The sequence below is a fragment of the Bradysia coprophila genome (assembly GCF_014529535.1).
Source record: "Bradysia coprophila strain Holo2 chromosome X unlocalized genomic scaffold, BU_Bcop_v1 contig_173, whole genome shotgun sequence".
Classification (NCBI taxonomy): Eukaryota; Metazoa; Arthropoda; class Insecta; order Diptera; family Sciaridae; genus Bradysia; species Bradysia coprophila.
Genome location: NW_023503302.1, coordinates 6,031,681 through 6,048,012, shown reverse-complemented (window position 1 = coordinate 6,048,012; position 16,332 = coordinate 6,031,681). Strand labels below are relative to the sequence as shown.

Genomic DNA, 16,332 nt, shown 5'->3' with positions numbered 1-16,332 from the left:
ATAGTCATATAGAGGTTTACATTTTTGTATCGTTTATGGTTAACAACACGAAATTGTTCGAGTTCCAAATTGGTGAAGTATACGATGAATGGACTAGTTTTCGTTAAAATATTTAAATGAAAATTAGACCATAATTGGCTAAACCAAAACTGTACTGATATTTGTCCGTACTTCATTTATCAATAAATGCTCTTCTAACTCTTCAAATACCTATTAAAATAGATGATAACCCCTGTATATGAGTAGCGTTTTTGAAATATCGCAATAAAATTAGAGGATGGTTTTGGAAGAGAAAATAGTACGTCAGTGATAATCACTGATTATAAGAGGCTGTTTAACACCAAAAGGTCAATTGACGTCGATCAGGGCTTATTTTGAGCGAATTTCACAATTTTTGAGATAATTTAATGGAAAGGGTTGCTAGTTTAAATTATTGCGTTAGAACTCAGCTAGTTAGAAATTGGCATTCTCGATCTCGATATAGCAATAAAGGTGAGAGCTATCATGTTGTCATGCATCATAACAATAGAGGGTCCTAAAATCTACAAGAAGTGAGAACAGGATTTACGACTGTCCTTAAGAAATCACTTGCGGAAGACTACCGTTATTGCCATCATTGTAACCGTGTCTGCTTTATTTTTCTTATTTCTTCAAGAACAATGGACACTTTCCAAATTTTAGGCCTACATTTAGGCGGAAAAATATTCATTTTTTGATGGTTTATAAAGTAAAAAAAACATTTTAAGTTATCACCCACAGACCATTTTTCCTTTGAAACTAACACATTTTTGTGTGCTTTTTTACTGGTTTACTTTTTCAAAAAAAGATTTTGATTCAGAGAAATCATCAAAAAAACGAATATTTTTTCGCCTAAATGTAGGCTTCAAATTTGTAAAGGGTACATTGATCTCTATGACATGAACAGATTGGAGTCCAATAACTAGATCCACTTGGCAAATATCACTGAAGTGCAGAATTTGCAATAGCTCGTCTCCAGCTTCGTTCCAGATTCACGGGTAGCGAGTAAAAGACGAAATATTCAAATTGGATTCTTCAATCAATAATTCGGAACTTAGAACGAGATACTGTCAACGAAATTCTGTCAACTTTTGGTGGCTTTTTATCTTGTAGAGATTCAACGGCACGTGAATCTGGAACGAAGCTGAACCACGCGTGGTGAAATCAAGTTTCTAACTCTCGAATAAGTGTTCTTGTTCCCTATGTGTTTATGGCCAAAAGAAAATATATTCTTAGACCATATCACGGGTAGCAAGTAAAAGACGAAATATTCAAATTGTATAAACAATGTTTATATCGATAGTGTGTTTGTCGGTTTTCGGTGAGATTCGCCTAGTATAGTCAAAATTATTTCACTATTTGTCTATAAAGAAAATCCTCCTACTTTGCTCCTGCTATCGCTTATGGAGTGAAGTATAGGAGTCCAAAAAGTTACAAAATAGGCAAAGAAGTAATTTTTCTTTTCAAATTTTGTAACTTCTTAGACGTTAATATCCGCATTATTGGTGAAGGAGATCCGTTATAACGTGGAAAACTAATGAGTCACACCCACTTCTTAGTAAGTCTTAAAATACTTTGTGTGATTTGAAACCCTATCCTGGAGTGTAAAATGAATTCATTTTACCGGTTTCCTCATTACACACACTTGTTCATCGATCGGTTCTCGATTTGCTCATTCTCTTTTATCGACTTAAAAATTGTCATAGTCAGCCCTAATATCATACCTTTAATTAACACCAAAATTTCTTCTTTTCAGAATTCAAGATCTCGACGGTCGATTCTTCGAAAAGTTTGGTTCGTTACTTCGTCAGAAATCCGAATATGCCGAAGAGAAAATCGTTGCCACACCACTGGCACCGCTACCAACAGACGAATGTGGTGCACCGGATAGCGATTGTCAACTCAATACGATCGAAGAGGGTGAAAATGACAGCGGAACAGAAACATTGCAGGACACTGACAGTGAACATGATGAACAGGATCAGACAAAGAAAAACGAGGAAATATTCACGGATTTGGTCGGATTGAATGTGAGTATAATGTATTTTCGGATATGATTGCAATTATGGAGATCTACTACAAACCGTGATATAAACAAACGTCATTAAATCTGTTACTTCTATTGATCGAACCAATTCCAAATCTTCTACTTCACTTGTTTAAACATACATTCGGTTGATATATACGCTATAGAGTTGTCGACAAGCCCCTACTTCAATGACCCTTCAAAACAAAATTCGCAACAAACATTTATGAGTTCAAATACATCTTTATGCTGTTAGCACATAAATTGTATAATAACTCGAAACAAATTTGTAACGCACTTTTGGCGCGAAAGACGAATCTATTTTTAAACTTTGTATGTAAAATTGACCTTGTCTCATCTGTGTCAAATGCTATGCGTAATATCTATGTGATGTATTCTTTCAACATATTACTCATATGCCCTATTAGTCTAGTCGACAAACTATTAATTTTGGACATTTGTTTCTTTGCTAAATATTTTTGTTAGATGGAAATGAACCGGTGCGGTGGTTAAACGGATATACAAGCTAACATTCGTAAAATGATGAACTTGAGTGTTTCTGTCTTAGACTTATTAAAGAGTCAAGTGAGACATTTCCGTCTTGAGTTTCTAGTTGGAAACTATGTGTCATTTGCAAAATAAATAAGATCGAAATGAGCCTTGATGGCATCCTGACATCCTGAACCAAGGGTTGTATTTGGGAAAACGTGTTCACATATTTTCACAAATTTTTTTTTTCCAACGTTTTCCCTAATTTTCCTGAATTTATTGCGAAAATTTTAAAAAATGTGGAAAATTGTTGAAAAACTTGGGAAAATATTGATTTTTTTTTTTTCAAAATTACAGTCCTTGGTATGAACTGTGCGCAGTTAAATTACTTACTTACATACACCGAAACGCCAAGCAAATTATGTCAACCGCATTGAACAGTCCTGCCTAACCGAAAAGATGTTTGCTTTCACTTTTGTTGTCCAAATCGGTCCCATGTATCCGCCGTGTATGTTCGACAAGAAAATGCATAACAAAACTTTGTAAAAAGAAAAAGAAACGAAAACGCCGAATTTCCCCCCCATCCTATACGCCTCGTTATCGGTGCGCGTCACTTTAGTTGTGAAAACTGCGAAAAGTAACATTTTCATCTCTTTTCGAGTTTTCATTCAGTGATGGTGTTTCTAACAGGCTATTTAAATCGTAATTTCTTTTTTGTGTTGATTAAGGTTACGGTTAATGTACTAAAATTAAATGAAAGAACAAAAATATCTCTCGCGTGAATTTTTTTTGTAATTATTTTGAAATGAAAAATTTCGAGAGCATGATACTTTACATAAATAATTAAACGGAAAAGATTTATGTTTTGTGTGCAATTGGGAAAATCGGATTTTTTTTAGTGTGTGATGGACTTGAAACTATACGGTGACCGAGCGTGAATTTGCACAAGTTTACAGATTGGCAACTTATGCAACAAGATTTGTTATACGTTTGTTTGCAGCACGAACGCAGCGATCACCTTTCAATTAAAATTCAATATTTTCATCCGAATCGACATTTTTCGATAAACAATTGAATTAACTAGAGACCGTGAAAATTGAACGAAAAGAAAATTTGTAGAAGAGAAAAAAAAAGATCGCGAGATGATTTTCGTAAAATTTTATTTATGTGTTGTGTAACGTCATCTGATCCTAAAAATAAACTTGCAAAAAACGAAAGAAAGAAATAAACGAAACAAACAGTTAAAGATAATGAGTACATTCTCATTGCCACGGTTAATAAACGGTGGCGGACTGAGTAAAAACAAAGTTGTCAACTCAAAATTTGCAAGTCTAAATAATAGACCGCGACCGGTGTCGGACAGTTACAGTGATCAGTTTATGAAGCGTAAAGCGCTGAATCGAAATGGAAGCATTGTTAAGAATCAATTTCGAGGCATACGAAAGGATTACTTGGATACACAAACGAAACTCATTATTCATTCGATGACCGTGAGTTGTAAATTTGTTATGTTCTCTCGTACACCTCTGCGGTATTTCTTTTTGGTTTAGAGTTTTTTTTATGTTTAATTGAACTCAATATGTAGATCAGAAATAATTAATTGCGAGGTAGTGATGGAGAGCATTGTGCTAAAAATACCAAACTTTAGTATTAACACGGCAATTCTTCAATGTCAAAATCAAAAACACACAAGTTCAAATGGATCATTTCGACAAGAATTTTTTAACTTTCTTGCATTCTCAACTCTAGATCCTAGAATTTTAGACTTTTGGCGATCTGTAACTCTTTAGGGTTCACTACGTTAGCGGATTTGTTATGTTCGAGGATTTAAAGCTTTCAAATAAACTAGTAAAATTCCCGAATCCATAACTTCGCAGATCGAAGGAGTCCCAAATGCAATGACAAACAGAATTCAGAAGTTTTCCGTTGGCAGATAATCCAGCTACTGTTGATGCAATCAGCGTGAGCCAGTCACCATAAAAAATAACTGGCAAAGTCTTCATAATTTTCCATAGTTAGCGAATGTTCTTTACAAAATAAAATTTTCGAACTTGTGAGACTTTGTTTTTTCACCAGGGAAGACTCGGTTAGGCTCAGATTTCGTCAGATAGGGTCGACCATTTCTGATCGATGCACACAGATTTCTGGATCCTTTGTACTACTCAGTCATCATTAAAATCTTTCCAAAAGCCCTTTCCAGGACCTCCTCTTTACCTCTAATTCTGTCCTGAAAAGCGTATGTGATTAGCCCGCATGAGTGCCGAGTCAAAGCGGAACGTAGTTTTAGCTTCTCGCAGGCCGCGCTCTTCTCGAGTTATTCAAAATTTAAATTGGATGACATTACTGAAAAAGCGTTACGTAATTTATGAGTCATCCCTTACGACTGAGTCTCGAAGAAATTGTTGCTGTAGATGATGGCTGTTACGGAAACGACGGAAGCAAATAAAACTGATTACTATACCCACGGGCACACAGCCCACTGTTTCCATGAAGAAGCTAACGCTACTTAAGTACTAAGTAAAATAAACATAAAATTACTCTCCTCACGCCTACCTACACTAAGTTCCTCTTCCTACCTGCAAAAACGCAATTTTGTAGTCTGATTTAAGAGTAATGTTTATTTGGTAAAATCAGCCAATATCTTACTCTAAAGAGAAATGAACGAATTGATGTGAAATTCTGTTGGTCTATCACATGATAAAAAAAAATTGTTTTCCATTTCTTCGATCACGAATTATTTACGGTAGCTGCATGTAATATTCTTTGAAGAAGAAAAAATTGGACTCTATTCTTAGTCTTTGTTTTGATTATTTTTGTGTGTTTAGCAGTAGAATTATTAAAAATGGGTTTTTGGGAAGAGAATGATTTTAACCGATTCATCTAATATCCGAACTGGTACATTGTTCCAAAGACTGTTCCATCAATATTTTCTTTACATTTCCGTTGCGGAAATTCTGATATTTGCCACTCAGCTCTCGACTTATTTCCGACATACAGGAAGCAGGTTTTAAAGGAAACAATGACCTAAATATAACTGTAGGTGTGGTAGCTTGGTAGCGTTATGTCGCATGTGGGATGAATTAACACAACGCACTTCAAGCATGAGTGATCATACTGGTCAGCTGCAGAAGCTACTCTATTTCACATGAAAATGGTGTTACAGTGTTTTACGTTTGTATACAGAGGTATTCTTTTGAAAAACAGAATCTTGAAATCGGACGCATTTTCCATTGGACTTTTTTATATGTGCCTAGATTGGTATTGATCCCTAGAACCTAAAACCACTTTCAAAAAAATTCTTCGAAGCTTGTGTGGCTGGTGGGAGGTGATCGAAAACTAAAAACATGGACTTTTCTTACAGAAATTTCTTCAGGTACACGAGTCGTACAGGGTCGTGCGGGGTGTCATTAGAAAGGCAATTGCATGTACTTTCGGGGCAAATAGGGTCTTATTGGGTTTAAAATTCATCCACACTGAGATATGTACAGTTGAAGTTTTCAACCGAAAAAAGATTGAAAACTCACACTTTTCATACAAAAATTTCTCGAGGTACACGAAACGTACATGGTCGTGTGGGGTGTCATATGAAAGGTAATTGCATGTACTTTCAGGAGAAGTAGAGCTTACGGAAGTTTGGTAGCATCTCCGATGCAATATAAGCACTTTAACATTTCAATTTTACATAATTCATCGTAGATGCTACCAAACTTCCGTAATCTCTACTACTCCTGAAAGTACATGCAATTACCTTTCTAATGACACCCCACACGACCCTGTACGGCTCGCGTAACTGGAGAAATTTTTGTAAGAAAAGTGCAGGTTTTCGGTTTTTGATCACTTTTCACCAGCCACAAAATTTTCGAAGAATTTTTTTGAAAGTGGTTTTGGCTTCTGGGGTCGAATACCTTATTGGTCATATATAAAAAAGTCCAATGGAAAATGCGTCTGATTTCAAGATTCTGTTTTTCAAAAGAATCCCTCACACTGTCCAGTTTCAGTACTCTATCTAGAGTACCACTCATGCTTGAAGTGCGTTGATTGAAATCATTTCTGTTTCTACATATCCAGTTGGCGAAATATTTGACAAACGAAATGTACAAACCTTTTCATTTACGATTCGATATTCCAATATTTTCTTCGCCTCTTGTAGTATCTAATTCAAATAGATCCACAACAAAGTGTAATTTCTACGTCGTTGCTATCATGCAACATGTCATTCGCTTAAATAAGACACTTTGTTGACGTGGATTCATAAGTGCGTGTGAATGCCCCATAAACTGACTAAAATATCCGCAGAAAATAATTCTATGAATAGAAATGATAATGAGAATTATATGTGATGTATCTACGTCCTGACTGTGTGTACACCATGCATACATTTTGTTAAATGAAGGCGTCTATCGAAAATATTTGAAAATTTTCTTTTTCTCCAAAAATTCGAATAATTTTTTGAGTCCATCTCCACTCAACTAATTTACAACTGTTAATCTGTTGGAAATGTTTACTTTACAAGTAATACAAAAATCGATTGCATTCCACTAAACAAAAAATTTTACGAGAAATTAATTTTCGATAGACGAAAATGAAATACTCGCCAGTTTTCCTTTAGTATGTCCATTTTTATCTTTTTACCAGTTCGTAAGTGTTTTAACTTGACTTAAACATTCATACTTCAAATGTTTAATCAATTCAACACCATTACTATTTATCTGCGGGCAATTAATTGCTGTATAAACATGTACTTCACTCTATCGAAATTCATTTCGCATACAAAGAGCAGGAAAACACACAATGACCTAAATATTCACTTTTGTTGAATTTAACAATTGACCCAGCAATTTGTTTTTCTTTCCTTTGTGTTTCATTTTGCATTTTGTAATATACTGAGAAAATCCGGAAAATCCGGTGGAAAGGTGTTGATGATCGATAGTAAAGACGAGAATGGTTGTAATGGTATAATAGCGGTAACGTTCATTCTTTCCCGAGCTTAATTTTAGATTTTTTTGTTAGTTAGTTAGTTAGGCCGAAAGCAAACGATCAATTTTGTGTTGCAGAGATCGACCAATTTCCATTGCAATCCGATTTGAAGCATGCATTTTAAAGGAAACGATTCATTATTGTCAATTATCATAACGTAAAATTGCTCATGTGTTTTCGGCCCAAACGAAATTTCAATGACTCCTATTTTTCCAAACTAGTGACTAACTTCCCTTTTCTGACGAACGTCTTAACGAATGCCTTAACTAGGTGTATACTAGGTGTATACTGACGAAAATAATGACAAGATCTGGGTAATATGGTCCTTCATATAGTAAAATGCATGTTTACCAAATTGAAGTACAAGATTTGAAATCAGCTGATTGAAAATACTCTGATCGATGGAAGTAATAGACCCACGAATAGTACTGGTCTGCATGCCGTCTATAACATGTCAACCGTTTCATTGGAATCGGTGCCATGACCTGACTCTTCATTGTTTCCAAACGTAGCTATCGCTACCGCTATTTCCTTAGAGCTGAGCGTTGGACTATAGGCACTGTTAAAACAGTTGGAGTGAAATAATTTTGTATGTTGAAAATACAAACGTAGAGCAATATAAGTAACAGCAAAATAATGACATTGGTGATGCGCTTGCCTTCTGTGAGAGGCTAGTTAGGCCAGTCTTTTTCTTCAGTGAAATAGAATCCGCACTCCATAATAACTTTATGTCTTTTTATTTCCACAGATTGAAGAACTGTACGAGGAAATTCTTTACGAGATTATACACAACGTTGGCTGCGAAGTCGAAAACGAAAGCTGTCCGAGTGCCTTATTTCAATATTTACAAGATGCCTTCAAGGTAATTAATGTCTTCCCCCACCTGTTGGACCATTAAGTCAAACCTTCATTCCTCAGATTGTTAACGAACGTCACGACGAAATTATGCGATCGGCTGAAAGCAAAGAGGCTCCAGAAATACGTCTGAATGTCGAAGTAATCGAAGCGAAAGAGCTTCAATCCAAAGATCCGAATGGCAGCTCTGACCCATTCGTAACATTATACATTGCATCTAGTCCAACCCATCGATACAACACATCGGTTAAATCGTCTACATTGAATCCATTGTACGAAGAACACTTCTCGTTACCAATCACTGAAACGCCGAATGATGAGAATTTAGTGGTTGAAGTGTGGTACGTATACATTGTTGAAGTGATAGAGAAGCAATAAACTTAATTGTTTGTCTATTCGCAGGGATTTCGATCCAGCTGAAACGGTTAGTGAAAAAATGACGAAATTTTTCGACGTGAAGGGCGTGAAAGGTTTTAAAAAACTCATGAAGGAAATCGCTGTAACTGCTTCAACCGGAAAACATGACAATGAACTAATCGGACGTTGCAATATACCTCTGAGGGTAAGAATAACACCTAACTCCTGACCTAGATTCGATTTCATTATATTTCATTACAGACCATACCTGCATCCGGTCTAGTGATGTGGTTTAGCTTGGACAAAAAGAATAAAGTAAAACGGCAAGGCCTCATCAAGATTCGTTTGGCATTCAGTGCCGAGAAAAATAATCGGGTCGCTGTACAAGAACATAAAAATCTACTGCGAATACTGCTAATGCACGAGCTGGATTCGTCGAAGGTGGCACCGTATTGGTGGTCGGGGAAATTTAGCATTCAAGGCGAAGCTGTTATTGCTCAGCATTCAGCACAAAGTGGCCTATCCGCAATCGATTGTGCCTTCGCACAATGGTCCGTCTACACAGCCATTCACAACGATCATCCACTTGCATTTAATTTGTTCGAAAGTCTTATCGATAAACTCATCCGACCCATTCAGTCCGCGTCCATATCAGAAGATGAAATCAAAAATTTCTGGGATGGTACGACGAAATTGCTACCATCGTGCTTTTCAGTGATACGGAAATTGCGAAAGAAAACTGCCACCGATAAAAATTGCGTAAAGACACTAACCGACGTGCTGTCGATATTATCAAAGGTAGCTATGCTGGAACCACCCGAAGGAACTGACCTTTTTCCGAAAAGCATTTACGGGTAATTATACTGACCTGTTCCTGGTTGTGGTACGTCGGATTACAAAGTATTTTTTTCCCGTCGGTATGTAGGTGGGTGACGCGACCGAATGATGGTCCCAGTTGGGATATTCATGGCACGTTACAAGATGCGGTCACGTCAGGAGCAAAAGACTGGTTTGCACACATTAGTGACAACAATTGCACCGGATCGAACGACAGCGACGAAGACAAACTTCAAAATGTCATAAAGATTATTCAATTGGTTCGATCGGATCTACAACGAGCTATTGAATATTACGACAAATTGTTTCAACAGTAAGTGAACGGAAGACCTGTGGCGGAACCAATAACCGGTTAATGATTTCCTAATTCTTCACAGAAAAATGCATTTTCCCTACGCTCGTACGTGCTACGTTTATTACGAAGAAAAGCTCTCCGAATACATTGAGCCGATCATACACGATGTATGTAAAAATTTGAAACGATTGAGTCTACCAGACGACCGTTATCAACCACTTCCGGAGCACGAGGAGGTGAATATGGGCACAACGCTGTTCGAATTGTACTTGGTGTTGAAACGATTTGCAGTTCTAGGTGAGATCTGAAGACCATCTGTTGTGTTAAAGAATCTCGATTCTAACTTTTGTTCCAATTAATTCAATTCTGAAAGGAACGGCACTGTCACCAATATCGACCGACTTCAAAATTAACCAATACCATCAATGGTTCACTCCCGGGGTCACACATTGGCTGGACATATCCGTATACAAGGCGCTGATTCGCATCGAAAAGGCAATCGAACTCGATCAACTAATACCGGTCGATGAGACGGTTAAGTACAGCTCATCTGCCGTTGATACGTTGGCCATTTTCTATCAGATCAAAATATTTTGGCAACAATTGGATTGGCCGGATGCGGAGGGATCGTACATGTTTGTTGGGAAAATCGTCGATGATATTTGTCGCTGTTGTGTTTTCTACGCAGACAGAATGTCGACCCGAGTAGAAGGTTTAGGCAATGTACAGAATGTATACGAAAACAATAAATTTGAGGTCACACGCGAATGGTGTCTGGCTATCAATAACATCGACTACATTCGCCAGAGTCTGTCGCCGTTTGTAAAGGTAAGCTCAGCAATTCATCCATCTATCACTTCACGCGTCAACAATTTTTCCCATTACAGGAACTTCGTGTCGACGAAATCATTGCTAAATTATCCGACTACCGAAGTCCCATGGAGGCGGAACGATGCTCGGACACATTGAAAAATGTGATTGCAAATGCTCTGGACACCGAAACCAACAAAATTGTCGAATTAATTGAAGTGGTTGCACAGAAAATGTCACCGCCGATGCGACGATTCTTAACTGAAGGTGCCGAACTACTTCATCAAGACTCGAATTCAATGGACCGAATTATGATGTATTTGGAGGACTCGTTGCAAACGCTAAACGCTGAATTGAATGAAGTCAATTTCGAGCGGATTCTGGATGCCATATGGACTGAATTGGCGTGCATACTGAAGGAGCTAGTACAAAACAATATTGACGTGAGTTTCCACCGCGCAGTGAATCTCCAATCCCATTTGCTTGATGTCAATCATTTATTTCAGAGACGTCGTCCTCCGTTATTTTTCGCCAATTTGCGGGACACACTTCAGTTGATGGTCAAGAGTTTCAAGGGAACGCAGTGTAATAAAGACAAAGCGTCGTCCGATAAAGAAACGTTGGAAGAAATATTCAATTTGCTGGAACTTCACGGCTATGAAACGTCCGATCTCATTCATCAGTATTATATAGAAAGGGCCAAACAGCAGGAAAATTCATCGGACAGTCAATATGGACAGTTGACCGTTAGATGTTGGTTTGAAGACAACAATTTGCTGGTAATTTTCGGTCCATTTGAATTTATGCCCGTTCGATTACAGTATTTCATTGTGCCGATAACTTTAAGGTTGATGTTATGAACGCTCGCAATTTAGTTCCGATGGATTCAAACGGATCGTGTGACCCTTTCGTTCGAATTCACCTAATTCCCGAAGAGAAATTTGGTAATGTTACGGCGAAGATTAAAACAAAAGCACAAGACAAGACCCTCTTTCCATTGTTTGACGAAAAGTTTTCCATGTAAGTCGCTTAAAAGTTTACAAAATTTGAAACAGTTGAATACATTGTCGCTTCCCGCAGACCACTCAGCCCCGACCAGAAAGCCATGCACAATGCGGTTGTAATGTTTAGTGTTAAGGACAAGGATTTATTTGGATATGCCAATCAATACATCGCCGAATGTTACCTAATTTTCCAGAATATCCCAGACGATTCTTCCGATCAAATCCATTTGACATTGACCCGTCCAACGTGTTCGTGTAAGTTGTCAAAAATACTTCTTTTTCGTAATATCACATTTCGCATGCAATTTTGTAAAAAAAATTCTTTGTCGTTCATTTCAGCCTCGGAATGTATTCATGCGTTGGAATATAGACAGGGCGATAAGCAGGCCAAAGATTTTATTAAAAAGTTAAAACAGAAAATGAACGCAACCAAATGAGAATCTACAAGCAATCAGTCGGAAAACTCAACGCACAAAAAAGGTGTCTACATCTCTTAAACCAGAGGAGACCACCAAATCAAATGTTGAAAAATATCGAAAATCGAAATAAGTGAACGTAATAAAAGGTAAAATAAAAAGAAAACATTTTAATGTGAAATGGTGACTTTCGTTGTATGTACCGCCGTCCCCCTGTTGATCCAGTTCTGCATTGTCTGAACTATAAAAGTTATGAAATTGAAATTAGTGAAAATCTATTTTTGTGTAGATGTGGCTTCATCCAAAACGATTGATACTGCGGGTTGCGACGCTCTCTTGCACATACACTCAAAAACATTGTTTTTTTTTTTAATAATTAGTTTCACTTTCTGGTTGATTCAAGGTGACTTCTCTTTCATTTCTGAAAACTTCCGGAACGACATGATCCGACAAATACGGTCTTATACAGAAAAAGTATTCTTTAAAAACATGAAGTAAAAGATTTTCAGAGGCATCGAGGTTTCGCTGAAAAGCATACATTTGAGCTTCTTTTAAATACTGGATTTTAGTTTACTTTTGATGATATCTTTCCACCAGAATCCATTTTCAATATAGGACCACAAATGTGTTAGCTTTCAACAGAAAATAGGACGTTAACTTCATCTGAAAATGCTTATGACTTGTGAGTATCATCTGTTTTAAATTTCGTCGTGTAGAGTAAACAGTTCTTGATATAAAAATACTAAAATTTTAAAAATTAAAGTTGAGTGTGAAAAAGATTTTTTTTTGTAAATAAAACTTTTATTGAAATCACTCAGGTTACATTGTGTTTGTGTAATCTAGAAGCAGATTCAAGTGGTCAGCTAGGGTGCAGCTTTTCAAACTTTAAAAATGTCTCTATTTTGTTATTTTGCTATTTTGTTTAGTAGTGAACTATATAGTGCATAGGCACAAGACAAATTTTTTGAAAAGAAATAAAAAAACTTCCAATGATTTAACTTAAAAAACTAGGACTATTTACACATTATTAATTATACACCCGTTGGGATCACGGCGAGCAACTATAAATACATTTGGTTGAAATCTGGAACATCATGATGAGCTGGTCTTGTTTGTTTTGACATGAACTTAGACCGTTGAGTAGATCTTCCATTATAGGACCAATATCTTCGATCTTAAATTTTTCATTGTTGGCGCGGTTAGCAAATTCTACCCCAGTTTTATTGGAGCTGTGTTTGAAGATACTTGACCAGACCACCAGGTGCTTGCAGTGTTTTCTGTTGGTGTTCTTTGGACAGTAGTTGATTTACTCTCTAAAGTTGAAAAGTTTATATGGTTTTTGACCGGAGCATTTGATGGCTTAGTAGAACAATTGTTTGACGATGCAAGTTTTTTCCTCATAAGAATGAACTCCTTACGCTTCGGGCACTCAGGAGATGTTGATTCATGACGCCCCTGGTGGGCGTGGGGTAATCTGGCACACCATAAAAATTGATGGTGTGCCAGATTCACCTCTTAGGGGGAATCTGGCACAGTCATGACTTTTCGTTACATGAAGTGTTTGGTATCATTGGAAAGTAGAGACCCGTAGTACCGAGGTCTGATATGTTTTTCGTTCTTTAGCTGCTTTATGGCGGCAGATGACCCCTTAGAAGTTCGCCGGCGTAGTCAAATTTTCTCAATTTCCTGTCACAACCTTGGACAGCGACGGCCAATGGCTTCCATAGTATCGTTGGACTCCTGGTGGACCACTCTCTACTATCCATTGTCAAACTTGTTTGGTCGCTGCTGTCCAAGAGATTCCGAAACCGAAAACCATATACTGATTTTCAATGTCTAGCGCTTCCACACATGGACCTTTTATCCTTTTTTGGGTATTTATCGCAGCGTCTTTCTAAACACTATAAACCTGCACACTTCCAAATAAATCGTCTGTTTATTGGCGAAATAATTCAACTTTTAGTTCCGAAAGAAATATTTTTCAACATGTGACACAGATCACTTTTACAACTCTACTGCCAAAAACAAAAGACAAACAGAAAAAAGTTGTTCCACATAATTGTCAGGAGAGACTAACGATTCTATAGAGCCATCGATCATTCGGATCGGATGTGGCTTGAATATCAGTTGTTCGATACCTTGGCAAATTCGTTCTTAAATTGAAAATGCGGATGTCATTTATGAATGATCTCTTCCCTTCGTAAATCCCTCCTATATTTCCAACAATAATTTTCCGGTATTCTTTGGGACGGGAAGGCGAGAGTTTTGTGCAAAAATAAAGGTTTTGAGCAACAAGAGGTTTTCAAAAGATGAGATTACGAGGGGCTGTGTAACAAGCTTCCGGCAAGCACTACCACCTTATTATGCCATAAAGATTGCTGGAACATTTTTGTTGGATATATAGGAGGATTTACGAAAGAAGCAACTGCTTTTTGACAAACGCCGTATTATGCATGCATAAAGACCCTCAGCGTCAGCACTCAGTGTTACTAGACTTCGTTTCAAACACTTTATCGCAATAATTATTCTTCAAACAATCTATAAGATCGAGCTCAATTGTCAAATATATTACTACATCTGTACTTCAGTGTTTCCTATTTTCACAAATATATAAGAAAACGCTAGCCGATGTGATTAGATGCCAGGTCGTTCTTGAACCGTCAGGTATACATTTAAATTTACAAATCACGAGGTGTACAAGTTCACAAATTTTTGAGGTACTTCTAAGTGTCGAAGGCAAAGTTACAAAATATTATCAAACTGTAAGTGGATCACCTCGACGGGTCATTCATACTATCAAATAATGTTGATATTGAAATTTTCATGTGTCTTCTGCTTTCATTTAAAAGGTAAAGCGGAATCTAACGTTAGATATAATAAATGCAAACAACCGAACGCGTAAAATGTCAAAGCATCTAAAGGACAAGTAGTGAAAACTCAAATTACTCTAAAAAAACCGGTAACAATAAAAAGTGAAACATAAGAACAATAAACTGCTTATCAGAGTACATACGTTTTTAAGCGATGAACCATCGTAAATATAATTTGCTTATAACAATGACCGCAACTGTATGTACGTACACGCAATTCATATATCTATAGCTCTAGATATAATTCGTTTCTTCTTTGATGAATGATTACAAATTTTGTTGATAAAATTGTCTTTTGTGGCAATTTTTACAATTTATATTACGAAAATTGTTAATAATCACCGTCAGTCAGGTTCTGTTAGTCTTAAAATTGGATGAAAGTATTATTGCTACAGATATGAGATGAAAACAAAATTTTTCAAAAAGAAATTTTGGATCGTTTTGTTCAATTCAATTTCTTTTTACTGCAGTTCCTAACAGAGATAAGAAATTATGATATCCATTCATACAACGTATGACCTACCAGTAATTGTTATAATCATTTAATATCTCAGTGTAGCCGTTCAATTTAATGTTTACACCACATTTGGTAAATTAGTTTCGAGCACTTAGAGACCTACGGCATAGTTAGCCAATTTCGGGTAATGGCATTGTAATTTAGGATTCAGAAACAGAAAATTCTTAAATGAAGAAATTTGTATATTTGAACCCACAAATGTTCTAGATTATGTTGAAAACAAACGAAGTAAATGACCATGAACCAATCTGATGACAGGCCGAGGCCAATCATAAATTTACACAAACAACACTTACTTAACAGTCCGGCTTATTCAATCGGTTAGTGCCAATGCATGGGTTCCAGGTTCGATCAAGCTCATATGGTTTTTCCTAATGATGGATGATTAGTCTCTGCTATAAATAACATCTCGTAGGATGCAATGTCGCTAACAAAGGCCCACAACACGACGTGTGCTGAAATATCACTTTCCTTTCGAGGTACAAAAAACGTTTTGTGCTCAGCACAACTAAAATAGACAAATACGTAAATAAATCAAAAAATCACTTCAACGAACAACCAAATAAACAAGTATGTAGCCTACCTCTCGTGCGGGAATATATATGAAATTTCAGATCACGACAGAGTAAAATAAACCAGACAGGCACTCTTTATTTGCATTGGGACCTGAATTTCGAATAAAATTAATTCAATTTACGTCACGTTTCAAAAATGAACCGATCCTGCCTGGGAATACATATCCTGCGCTCCTGGGTGTTGCTGCGATCCTATGTTCACAAATTACACAATCATTCACAATTAAACATACGATGCTTGTTGAAACTCCCGAGGAGGAAGCTGCTCCGGAAATCATAAATAATA

General features: G+C 36.8%; 1 protein-coding gene across 9 annotated transcripts in view; it reads left to right on the top strand.

Moving 5' to 3' along the window:
• Window positions 1–16,332, top strand: part of LOC119068334 (protein unc-13 homolog 4B) — a 48,803-nt gene that overhangs the window by 20,258 nt on the left and 12,213 nt on the right. For 5 of the 9 annotated variants that reach the window (XR_005086134.1, XR_005086138.1, XR_005086135.1 and 2 more), the window contains 13 exons: window positions 1,775–2,048; window positions 8,259–8,372; window positions 8,429–8,706; window positions 8,768–8,927; window positions 8,984–9,576; window positions 9,648–9,872; window positions 9,937–10,151; window positions 10,228–10,682; window positions 10,742–11,107; window positions 11,171–11,443; window positions 11,512–11,684; window positions 11,745–11,923; window positions 12,008–12,217. Coding sequence is in view for 3 of the 9 variants with exons in the window: in XM_037171889.1 (XP_037027784.1) it covers window positions 1,775–2,048; window positions 8,259–8,372; window positions 8,429–8,706; window positions 8,768–8,927; window positions 8,984–9,576; window positions 9,648–9,872; window positions 9,937–10,151; window positions 10,228–10,682; window positions 10,742–11,107; window positions 11,171–11,443; window positions 11,512–11,684; window positions 11,745–11,923; window positions 12,008–12,105 (3,403 nt within the window). In the remaining 6 variants the exon portion in view is untranslated. Of the gene's footprint in view, window positions 1–1,774; window positions 2,049–3,233; window positions 4,024–8,258; window positions 8,373–8,428; window positions 8,707–8,767; window positions 8,928–8,983; window positions 9,577–9,647; window positions 9,873–9,936; window positions 10,152–10,227; window positions 10,683–10,741; window positions 11,108–11,170; window positions 11,444–11,511; window positions 11,685–11,744; window positions 11,924–12,007; window positions 12,263–16,332 lie in introns of those variants that run through there. The other 4 variants (XM_037171889.1, XM_037171891.1, XR_005086139.1 and 1 more) reach the window with 4 other exon arrangements.